Source organism: Wasmannia auropunctata, unplaced genomic scaffold (assembly GCF_000956235.1).
Source record: "Wasmannia auropunctata unplaced genomic scaffold, wasmannia.A_1.0 LD336000.1, whole genome shotgun sequence".
Lineage (NCBI taxonomy): Eukaryota > Metazoa > Arthropoda > Insecta > Hymenoptera > Formicidae > Wasmannia > Wasmannia auropunctata.
In genome coordinates, this window is record NW_012026890.1 from 454,475 (window position 1) to 467,087 (window position 12,613).

At 36.0% G+C, this 12,613-nt stretch overlaps 1 protein-coding gene across 7 annotated transcripts in view; it reads right to left on the reverse strand.

Annotated features, from left to right (window-relative positions):
- Positions 1-494: 494 nt before the first annotated feature.
- Positions 495-12,613, reverse strand: part of LOC105453270 (centrosomin-like) — a 29,306-nt gene continuing 17,187 nt past the window's right edge. For 5 of the 7 annotated variants that reach the window (XM_011695068.1, XM_011695073.1, XM_011695067.1 and 2 more), the window contains 13 exons: positions 10,814-11,088; positions 10,219-10,390; positions 9,937-10,076; positions 9,059-9,469; positions 8,513-8,734; positions 8,122-8,439; positions 5,310-5,417; positions 3,417-4,667; positions 2,839-3,126; positions 2,540-2,764; positions 2,245-2,445; positions 1,560-1,785; positions 495-1,360 (listed from right to left, as the gene is read on the reverse strand). In XM_011695068.1, coding sequence (XP_011693370.1) covers positions 1,149-1,360; positions 1,560-1,785; positions 2,245-2,445; positions 2,540-2,764; positions 2,839-3,126; positions 3,417-4,667; positions 5,310-5,417; positions 8,122-8,439; positions 8,513-8,734; positions 9,059-9,469; positions 9,937-10,076; positions 10,219-10,390; positions 10,814-11,088 — 4,049 coding nt within the window. In that variant the 3' untranslated portion in view covers positions 495-1,148. Of the gene's footprint in view, positions 1,361-1,559; positions 1,786-2,244; positions 2,446-2,539; positions 2,765-2,838; positions 3,127-3,416; positions 4,668-5,309; positions 5,418-8,121; positions 8,440-8,512; positions 8,735-9,058; positions 9,470-9,936; positions 10,077-10,218; positions 10,391-10,813; positions 11,089-11,555; positions 11,780-12,613 lie in introns of those variants that run through there. The other 2 variants (XM_011695071.1, XM_011695070.1) reach the window with 2 other exon arrangements.

The window sequence follows — 12,613 nt, forward strand, 5'->3', positions numbered from 1 at the left end:
AATTGTATATATCTCGATACTGCTCCCAGCCCTCTCCATCACCCCCTTGTCTTCTTACATGCTCTCATACGTTCCATCAACGGGTGCGATTATCGCGAACGGAAGGAAACGGTAAAAAAAAGGTATATTAGACTTATAAGAAAGATTAATGTTGTACAGTATTTCTCTCCGCTCCTCGCCGGATGTGCGGTCGAAGGAATTCGCGCGTGTCTGGCGCGGTTCGTAAAACTTCACATCACTATGAGTTATTACGGATCTTTATATTATTATCTAGTCATGGAGTGATAATAAAAATTCTATCATAATCTTAATCTCCACGCGTGGTTTTATCTCCACATCTCTCAAGTGTCGCGGCGCTACGTGGGCTACATTACCGAAATGCGATTAGGCCGTCTTAGAAAGGAAAATGTAGGACGATGGATGATATTAGGCACGGAAATTCGGAACGCATAATTAACATGACGTACGTCACGCCTTTGTGATTGACGCGCAAATCCTGCATATCAATGGCACTTTATTCGTGGTGATTATGTACAGATGCTACATAACGATATACGAGATAATTATGTACACACATGCGAATTTCTGTTATTCATCAAGCAAAATACGTCAGCAAACGAAGACAGGCTTTGACATCGGCGTTCGCGCCGTATTCAGCATTTGGAAGAACTTTTTCACAATGACAGAAAAAAATTTACAAAAATGTCAAAAATATCATCGCGCGAGTTCCATATAAATATATACAAATCTCAATGTACAAATCCATCTTAAGCTCTCGTTCGTTTCGTTTTGTATTCTTTTTTTGAATAGAAAATAGATTATTTCTGTGTTCGTATGAAAATATCCTTGTCGCTTAGAAATCTTTCTCGTTTTAAAAATTTTGTAACACGTAAGCCTATGAGTATTACAATTCTTTTTTTGTACCGATATGTACCGTTAGAAAAAAATGTTCTCTCTCGTCTCGGAAAAAAATAATGTGAGAGGAGATAACTGAGAAACGCAGATAAAACACGATACATTGAATGAACAGTTAATCTATGAAAAACACAATTTAACGAGTAACAACTTCCCTACGTTCTACTTTCTCTTTCACTCTTTGTGCATAATATTTTTTCATCGGTCAGTCAGTCTCTGTAATCTCTTAGCGTTTAATTGTCCAAAGGTTCATCGAACGTCCTCGTCTTCTTCAGGATAGTTCTTGTGGCCAAGAGCTGCTTTATTATCGCCTTTTCAACGTTCTTCTTGTTCTTGTTTGAAGCCGATAAGTGCTCGAATGTGTCTTCCAACGCTTTCCTGGTTTTCATCAGTCTTCGTTTTAACGCTTCATTCTCCTGTTTCAAAGCTTCCACCTCTTCAAGACCTATGAAAGATAATTACAAAATTAGAATCACTTGGCATTTTTAAAAATAAATTTAAAAAATAAAAAAGTAAATTTAAAATTGAATGTTGTATTACAGATATAAAACTAATTAATCTTAAATTAAAACTATAAAAGTAGGTTTACAATTTTTTAAAAAGAATATATTAAAATAACGATTTTCTTTTATTTTGAAACGTACCTTCAATTGGTAATGGACTTTCACTGTTTGAATCTTGCGCTCTGTGGTTACCATTGTCCTCGTCGCTCAGTAAGTTAGTCATAGATTCTGTAATTTTTAATGTGTCTTTCAAAGGTCTCATCGTAGTAACGGCGCCGTCGCTTTCAATTCCCAAGTCTGGCGAGCAACTGGATTTACTGCGTCCTCCCAGTCCAGAGTAATTCGTCGGTTGCCAAAACTGCGAGCCCTATGATAAATTACAGAAATCAAAGATTTAATTTTACATTTACAATTCAGAAGCTTGAAAATGTTTAATAAGATGTGCAATTAAAATTGGTTACAAAATATCTGCAACACATAATATAAATTAATTACAAATAATGCAATTATATAAGTTTTTATACTGAAATAATAAATATGTTAAAAATAAAAATAATATAACAGCAATTCATGGATCATCTTTAAATGTGCAATGTTTAAATTAAATTAAATAAATTGTGCATGCCAAGTATTTAGCGTCACATGCAATTGTTAGGTTTATTGAAGTATTGTGATATAATATACCGATTATGCGTAATTCGCGACTCGCATTTGTTAAAAATGGACAATGCACTCATATCTAGTCTATTCATTTTTAATACATTCTACAAATAAAGCTTAGAAACAGACAGCTGCATTTAACGCTGGAAAACGGCGAACGACTAACGTTATAAGGTTGATATTCCTGCAGAATATCGCAGGTTTGCTTGAGCGTGGCGTCCGTGGGTATCGACGATACGCCACTCGAGCTCGCCGTCGAATCGCTAGCCTCGCACACCGCCATGTGTCTCCTGAACTCTTTATTCGCCGTTTCGAGCTCTTGCACCCTTGCTCTATGCGAATCGTTGATCTGATCGAGATCGCGTATCTGTGCCGGCGACGTCACATCACGTATTAGTAATGATACACACCCAGGAGAGCACTTCCAATTGAGCTAAAGCAATTGATCCAATTTCGCTTACCTCTTTGCCGAATTTATCGTGCAGCGAACGGACAGCCACGTCGTATCGGTTCTCCATCTTCCTTATGTCTTGCTCGAGTCTCAGCTTGTCGTTCGTCAACTTGGTGTTCTCCACGAATATCTGACTGTGCGAAAGAGTGAGATGATCGAGTTCATTTCTAAGCGTGGATATGGTCGTCTTCGCAGTCTCTGTTTCTTCCTCCAGCTGTTTGATTCTCGCTCGCAACTGAAATGGATCAGATCATTGAAGTTTTGTGAGCAGTTTTCATAACTAGCGTAAAAAAAAAATAGCGTGCTCACCAATTCGTTCTCTTTGTTGAGTATTAAAAGCGTTTCTGTAGTCTTTCTCTCGGTATTTTCCTTGTACTGCAAAAATTCAGTTTTCTGTTTCGTAATTTCACTCGCCATCTGCTCGACGTCGTTGATCTTTTTTTCCAATTGCGTCTTGCGAACGCTATTCTGCTTGTTCTCCTTCCTCAACACATGGAACTCGTGTATTCTCTTCTCTAAAGAAGATTGTAATTTTTCGCAGAACCTTTGCGACCTCTCCAGCTTCGTGATGAACGGCGTTAATTTTTCATCAGTTGTCTGTAAATAAAATATATATCATTTATACATTTATATTATTTTTAATTAGCAGTTTGTATCAAATCAATCAATTTTTTGAATTCGTGATGAATCGCGTTAATTTTTCATCAATTGTCCATAAATAAAATTCAGTTTTTCTAATTTCAATCAATTACAAATTCCTAAATTAATACGTTTATATCTTTTTGATTAGCAGTTTGTATAAATCAATCTTTTGAAAATTGATTTATTGTAGAAAAAGTATTCATTTAATCATGTCAATAAAATTGGTGATCTAAAAATACACTTACACAATCGAGAGAAACTTTTGTGACCAGGTCGTTCCTTAGGGCGCTAAGTTCAGAATACAACATGTTGTTCGTTTCTTTCAGCTCCTGTATCTGGTGGCTCGTATCCAGCTCGCCGAGGTCGTTCTGGTAGGTCTTGTAATAAGGCACGTAATCCACGGAGTCCTCGGAGTCGCTGCAGGTCTTGGTGTACTTGGTGAATCTGGAACGGCTCAGGTTCTTGTGCTGCTTCTCCTGCAGACCGATCCTAGCCATGGAGACGGTCCGGTCGGGCTCCGAGAACGTCTCCGAGTCCGACTGCGACGCCTGATTCTTCGACACCTCCGCGACGTTCTCGGACCGGCTTCTCTTCACGGAATCGTCGAGCCTGCCGTTCACGATCGCGCCGTCCTGCACGCTCATGCCCTCGAGGGCGCGCACGAAGTCGTCCGACAGTATCTTGGAGCTGAGCAGAACGTCCAGCACGATCTTCTTGTGCTCGTTACCGATCGTGTCCGCGCGATCGGTGTTCTTGAGCATCTCCCTCATAAACTTCACGAGGTCCTTGAGATGCGTGCGCAGCAGCTCGCAGTACTTCTTCGCCCGTTCCGTCTCGTTGCCGCAACCGTCGATCTCCGCGGCGATGTCGGGCTTCGACACGAGCTTCAGCCACTTCAGATAGTCCACTTCCTTCTCGAGATCATTCCGCTGACACGTCAGCTTCTGGACGCACTCACTCAACGTCTTCACGTCCACCGTCTCGCTCCCGTTGACGTAATCGAGTCGGACGGCGTCGTTCGTGAAATTTACCTTCACACCGATCTCGCCAAGCTCGCGAATCAGATCCGTCAGCTGCAGGCTGCTGTCGGCCTCTTGGACAATCTCGGGCTTGTTACGGTTCCTGTCGTGGCTGTACGACGCTGTCATGTGATTGTGCAGCTTGGCGATCTCCTTGTTCTTGCTCCAGAGTTCGGTGTTGACCAACATCTGCAGGTTCTGGGTCGTCACGTGCAGTTCCTTCGTCAGTTGTTCGATCTTGCGATTCTTCTCCTCGACCTCGTCGTTTCGTTCACTCAGTTGCTCGAGCAGATCTTCCCTTCGCGGAGTATCGTCGCGGTAGTCGGTAGTGCTAACTTCATCCATACTGTTCACCTCGACGTGCCTGAGCTTCTCGAGTTCGGCGACTTTGCTCTTCAAGTCTTCTGTAATGATCTGTTTCTCCATCTCCAGAATCTCGATCTTTTGCTCCTTATCAAGAAGACGAACTTGAAGTTCCTACACAATGTAAAAGAAATAAATTTATTCAATTTGTAAAAATATAAATTATAATTTTATCTTTAAAAAATTCATTCATATTAAAAATAAATAAATAAATGTAAGTTTATGATACAAACAACAATTAACGTAAAATTATAGATTATACACAAATTTTATATTTTTAAAGAATTGATTTGAATAAACGAAGATATAAAATATATATTGCAGCAATAAGAAAATATTTTAAATACGTTATTACAGTTACAATATGAATACACCATACATTTTTATAATAAATCTTTCTAAACGTAACATTTAAAGCTTTGTTTTTAAATCAATAATTCAATTAACAATGTTACTGGTTGAAATAAATATTAGTATATTATACAACATATTATATGTATTTCCTGTTCAACTCTTTCTATTTTATATTGTTTGTATAATTATGCAATTAATTACTAATTATATATCCATCAAAGAGAAATATAAATAAATAGTATAAACACAGTATAATTAACGAGCAGAATATTAAAAAGACAACAATGTGTCATTCAATTAGTAACAAAATTAGTTATTTTAATGTTATACGGATATATTGCAACTGCAAATCGATAATATCGTGGCAACAAATAAGAAATTATATTTACATTTATAACGTACCTTAAATTCAACTTGCGTCCGTTTTTCCAAGAGATTCTTCTCAGCCTTTATTGTCTCGATTTGGTCTCGCAGGTCGCTAATCTTGCTTTCCATTTCTTCGAAACGTTGCTGCAAGCATAAAGCATCGTTTCCATATCAATAAAACTCAAAACGTTAGGTTCACTAGAAATGCTTTATTCACATCTATAATTTTGATTACAATGAAATCAAGTCCATGTATATAATGCAAAAAACGGACGTTCGAGAAGTGAGAAAAGAAGAAAATGCAAAGCCACATGCAAGTTATACATTCTTATGCAGGAAAACAGTTAGGATAATTTGTTAACTTTTCGTTTTCTTAGACCAACATCGCGGCGGTACGAGTGTGACAATCGCCGGTCCCTAAAAGAAAAAAACACACATTTCTTGTAATTCCGGTTTCTTTGTTAAATAAATATGTCACTCTGAAATTTATGTAGTAAAAGAAGCTTTGGAGAATGAATGTTTCAACGAAAATAAAATAGCAAATTTTCTCGTCTTCAATAATTGACAGCAATATGTTTTTACACGTTGAAAAGCATGGAAATTAAAAATACAATTTAGCTTATTAAAACAGCATGATCTTTAATCATTAAAGATGTTTTGTTATATTAGTTCTCAAAACTTGGGTTTTGTGTTAATTTTACAATCGCTAAATCCTAAATCTCAATTGTAAATTAGAATTTTTAGTATTTTAGTAAAAATAAACAATTTTCAAATTCATGATAAATATGAGATCATATTTATCATGAATTAAAAATTGTTCCGCGAAACGTGAATAAAAGTGTGCTAAAGAGAAAATCTATAAAGTTAGTACAATAAGTGTCATTTAACGAGGATATTAAAAAAAATAGAGCACTCGACGACAGCATTCCCGATAACACGATACCTACCTCCATCCGCACTGAGGCGCACAGACAAGACAACATATTTAGTTGTGGTTTAACTTAATCACGAAGCAGCAACGAAAGCGGCGATCGATCAATAGACTCGCAAAATAGATACTCTACGTCAGTGCTAGTGCAATTAGCGCTGGTGAATATCCTCTAGCGAAAGATACTATGCCAACATCAGCTATCTACGCGTCTGGTTGTAATTACTTGCTAATTTCGAATTTTGCTACAGCTTTCATGGAACGCAATGCTGACGAGATCTCTTCACTTTGTGATTTAAATTTTTGAAAAAAAAAAGAAAAAAGAGGAAAACTTTAATTTTCACAAATTCGTTGGCTATCTCTCTTTGTACTTTCTTAATTTATTCGACACCGTAGAGCAAAGTAACGACTTCCTCCCGCTATGCTGGAGTTAGCAATCGTGCGCTATTTCCAGAGCGTATAGACACGAGTCTTTATACGTTTCTCGTCGAGATAGCTGGGCGATCGGCGACGAAATCTATCTCGTTGTTGCTCGTATTGTTGTATTCTTGTATTATTATTCGTTCGGCGCTACCGCGACTGCGGCGGCTGATCGGTCGAGATGAATTTTCGTATGAGGACTGCCGCGCACCGCGATGCATGGACTGTAAGAAGCCGCGAGAAGAGGCGAATCTCTATTAATAGACGACGACCGCGTCTTCCCTCACGGTATTTCCGAGATACCAGACGAGACCGTCGCGCGCTTTATGGCTCCAAAATCTTTCCCTGACTAATGCAACGGGCTTCTTAGAAAACTTTGTAATATTAATAAGAAACTGTAAAATGACTGAACTTCGCAAAATAAAAATAGGAGAGAAAGGAAAGCAAGTTTAGTAAAAATTATTAATCTCAGAAAGAGGTGTATAATAAATATAAAGAGATATATGATGTAAAAACAATAAAAAAAAAATTAAGGAAACAATAATTCAAGTAACTGTAGATATTTGATACCTGTGTCAAATTAATAAATAAAACAAAAACAGCTCATTAAAGTATAAAGATATTAAATAAATGTTAAATAAAAAATTTCATTTGGAATTCGATATAATATTACAAAAAGAAATTAAATATTTATAATAAAAATCTTTTATAATAAAGAATACATAAAAAGGATTTCGAAATTTTTTAGCCTCGTTATTGCAAGAATTTTTGAGAATACGTTATATTAATAAAAAAAATATTCTCTAGAGAAACAATTAATTTTTAAGTTAATTGTGAAATTTTTATGTCTAAATATTAATATTGTTTGAGTTATAACTATATAATTTAAAATTATATAGATGTACAAATGTTCAATTATACACAAATGTACAAATTCCTATGTACATTTATAATTAATAAAATATAAACATGCAATATATGTATCCTGAACACAACTGTTGCAATAAACTGGAATAAACAATAACTAAAATATGCATTATTAAGATTTATCTAGCACATCGCGTGATTACATTATGCCATAAAAAATAATAAAAAAATTGTCATGTGCAAATCTATGTAAAGTACAAAATATGTAAAATACAAAAACGTTGGAGATAAAATATTACATAGAAAATATTATTCATGCATTGCGAGAAAAGCGATTGTCAAAATAGTTTAAAACAATAAGAGTCATGCAATTATGACGGCGGTAAAGAGCAGAAAAGAAACAGAAGATGAATTTAGCGATTCTGAAAGAAAGACAGAAGTGCCCAATATACTAAGTTGCTCAATCGTGCTTCTTGACAAAGCAAAAGCGTGTCTCTACGTTTCGGGATTCAAGATAACTTTTATAAAAATGCGTATCGTATAACTTTCTAATAGTTTTAAAGCTTCAATTATCAAACAATTCCGAAACATAAAGCTTGGCAAACAAGATCAGAGATGAATCGCAATATTGACCTGTTTGCAGGAATCGTTTTCGAAATCGTCCGCGTTCTTAACGCCGAGATCCTTCAACGAGACGGGACCGTTGCTGTTCTTCCTCTTGCGTAACTCCGTCTCCAGCTCCACGATCTGCCGTTCCTTGTGGGAATCCATCTGATACTCGCGCTCCATGAAGCCTTGTATCGCCCTAATGGCCTTCTGGTGCTCACCTTCCAGCTTCTTCAATTTATGCTCCGCGACTTCCGCTTGCTTCTGCGCGTTGCACAGTTTCAATATCAACTGCTTCCTCATATCCTCGTGCTGCTTCAATTTGCTGTCCCTTTCCTCCAGTTCCTGCAATTCGAATTTTTCTGATAAGCCAGATCGTCTTACTGGCGGAACAGGCGATAGGGAACGTTTTATTAACCTTTATAAGATGCCTGATCTCCCTGGCGTCTCCACCTAACAGCGAGCTCAAACTCGCCGTTCTTTCTTTACTCAATTCACAATCATAGGCACCGTCGTTCTTCGTTGTATTTTGAATACCAGACACCTTCTGCCCCGTAGACAGTGACAGGTAATCGCTCGTCCACGATATTAAAGCCGAGGGACTGTTGGGCGGCGTACGCTTGCCGTAATTATTTTCACACTGTAAATGTACAATAGATATTAATTATAAATTATACACTAAAGTATAATAGATATAATTATAAATTATACTATATACGATTACAATATTGCAATAGATATTTCAATTAGAGTATCAATTTTACGATAGATATAATAATTACATATATTATTATATATGTAATTAATCAATTACAAATTAATTAATTTTACGATAGATATTATTATAATAATTACAAGATATTTCAAGATTCGGCAAATTTTTCTAGCATCAAGATGTAAAAACAATAATCGGAATCCTGTGCTACCTTTCTTGTTTCAGGAAATAAAGATTGATTTAATTCACCTGTGACAACAATGCACGATGCTTATTGTTGATCTCTGTGAGGGCGTCGTCGCGCGTTTTTACGGATGCCCTCAATTGAATTATCTGCTTCTTCCTTTTCTCGGACACCTGACTGACCTCCTCGTACGCCTGACACTTTTCTTCCAACAAGGCGCTCTTCTGCTTGATCAGCCTGTCCTGCTCGGCGAGATCGTTTTTGCATTGCTGCACAATAGCGTCCCTCTTGAACAGTTGATCCTTCAGCTTCTTCACCTCGTCGCGCAGCGCCTCGACATTTCGCACTTGATCATTGTCTTGATTCTCCCGCAGCCGTATTTCCACGTCCAATCGCTCTCTGAACTGGTCCCTCTCGTTCTCAAGTTCCTGCGCCCAGCTGCGCTCCTCTTCCAGACTGCCGGTTATCTGTTTCACCTAAATCGCGTAACGAACGTCACGTATTACATGAATGCTGTAAAATCTCTTTCTCCGCTTTCCGTGCCACTTTCTTTTTATAGATACTACGTCGTGAAACGAAAAGCAAATTCGTATCGTATTCCCAAGAGGCACGAGGGGAATCTAATTCGGTTCTTCCCTCTCATTGATGCCCTTAAGGGCACTAATGAAGCAACGCGGTTCTCGACATTGCAATAAATATCGGATAAACATATCGTATAACTCACTAATCACCACGTATCATGAAATTATGAGGTTTGTTAATGAATTTTTCTAAGCGTAAGATTTTGTCATCGCGTAAGCAAGAATTTCCTAATTAGTTTCTTTCAAGATTGTTGAAATTATCAAATCTACGTTCAACTCGTCGCAAGAAAAGGAAATAATAATAAGGAATGCTGATAATATTCCCAACTCAGTCATTAAGCTTCATTCTCTGACAGGCATACCTCTGCTTCGAGAGAAGCCACTAATTCTTCCATTTGCCGCAACTTTTCCGCATTTTTTAACGCTTGTTCCGGAGTGATACCGAATGTTTCCTTGTAATACGTGGACGTATCTAGTTCCCTTTCTCGATACTCCGCTAACTCTGGAATAATAGAAAGAATTTACTTGATAGACTTGATAGTAATAGCAGATTAATAGATCTATTAGAATTTTTTAAAAATTATATTCAAATTTTTAAATATTTAAATAATAATCATGCAGCAGATAAAAACGAATCCTCTTACCTCTCTCGAGTTTGATCACTTTTTCTCGTTCTTTTTCAAGCGACTGCTGATATTGATCTTGAGTACGGGAAGTCGCTGCTTTCTGTTCCTCATATAACTTAAAAGCTCTGGCCGCCTGATTAAGAAGGACCTGCTTCTCCATCAATTCCTTCCTCAATTTCTCCAACTCTTCCTAAATAAATTATTTAATCGTTAGTAATTAATTAGTTAATACAATAAAACAGTAAAATCCTAATTGATTTACAGGTTTTATATAATACATAATTATATTTGTCACAATAACTTTTCCTTCCCGGAAAGTCGCGTCCACAATTTACAATGACAAAAGCAAGCCAAGATTGAATATAGAACAAGTTGTGATATTGATAATGTCATAAAAACAAATGTGAACAAAAATAGTTCACAGCGAGATCCGTTAAACGGAATATGTATTTCGAATTTCTTTTATGAAAACAAAAGTATAAAAAGATCATATAAAAGCATTTTATTCTACACGGTCAATTAATTCTTTCAAAAAAATTGTTCTTTTTCTATTATTTATCATATAGAAACGATCTGTATTTTTATTTGTTGAGTGAAATGAACATTAATCAACCTTTAATTCTACGTTCGTCTTGATTACATCCTCGTCGGAAAAACTGATGCCGTTTCTTGTAGGGTTCCCTTCTTCCAGGAGATAAATTCGTAACTTAAGCTGGAAATTCTCCTTCTTCAAACTGCTCAACTCATCCTCGTACTCTTTCATTGTTCTACCGTAACCCACTCCACCACCGCCACCTCCTCCACCTCCTCCACCATCCCCTGATCGCGCCATCGTCGTTCCGTCTTTGTCTCCGGAAGAATTTTCACCATATGGTCTTGTGTTTTCACCTAAAAACAGATATTTTCATTTACAGATAAATTTAAATTCGTTAAATGTACGGGTACAACAAACATATGTTAATATGAGATACACTAATAAAAGATAAGTGAAAAAGTTATATTATTAAAATAATATTTCGTAACAAGTATTATTATTCGGATAATTTATGCATCTTCGATTATGAAGATTAACTAACGTGAAAGATTTGTTCCAAAAATATACTATTATATTATATAGATATATTTGTCTCTCAATTACCATACATGTATATATATTTGGATAAATGAAATTAATAATCTCGTGTTTCTAACATATCGTGTTTCGGACATTACAAACAATATTCAAAGAACCAAATTAGAAATTATTTATGCAATACAGTTCAAACGATTGTTAATTTCTGCTGTTCTACTTAATCCTCGAATGTATACTCGTCATGTCAAATTGCGTGAGTTATGCGTTCCTGTATATGCGGTACCTTAAAAGAGAGCAATGCACGATATCACGGCGCGGGTAATCGCAGATTCGCCTACAAACTCAATTTTCTATCTGTCATTCGAATAATCACGTTCCCAACTCTGGCCGCATTATTTCCGGCACGTGCTGATGGAATCCGTATGAATTTTGAGCAATCGCGACATACCACACGTGCCGCATTAAACCCGAAATTAATCATCTTGAAATGCTCGATTTTCCTCGCTCGATGTCGCAGAGAAAACGATACAAACAAAAGAACATCGTTCAGTTACTTTCAATGCCTACATTCTTCATGAAAATTCCCTTAAATAATACTATAAAATAACAGCATATTTTAATTATCACTTCTACAGATTTTGATTAACTATTTTACGCATATTTATTAAATTCTTGCCCAAGAAATTATTCCAAAAATTATGCCTGCTTTTGGTTATCCTTATGCGAATTTTCTTTGATTAGTAATTCACATTCTTGTTGCATATAAAAAGCTAATTAATTTATTATTGATAATTGATACACAAATATAATTTCTTTCTTTTTTTTTAGTTTTACACATCTATAACATACCTACATGATTTAGCATAAGGAAAATTCTCGTAATTTGTATATGCTTTTATAGATAAATCATACACAGATTATGTTATTTTTAGAATATTCTTCAGATAAGCATCTACCGAATCAATCAGTCTATTTCAGTCTGTCTAGGCACATGTAACCGATGCCAAATCCACCGTGCAAGATTGGACAGCGCCGTCGCCATGTATCTTTAAAATTAAATTATTTTAGCGCATCGTCGAGCGCCAAAAATTCTTTTTAACACTCTTGCGTCGGAGCGTCAAGAAAACCTGGCACATATAAATTAACTAAGATTGTATATATTACATATCTTCCTATTTTATTTTTAAAGAAAATTCAATTATTACATTTCTATAATTAATTTTTTATAACTATCAACATTATTATTTTATTCTTCGTGTTTTTAAATTTTAATTTATATTATTTTTACTAGAATAATTAATATAATATAATATAAATGTTAATATTAAGCTCACAAAAAGG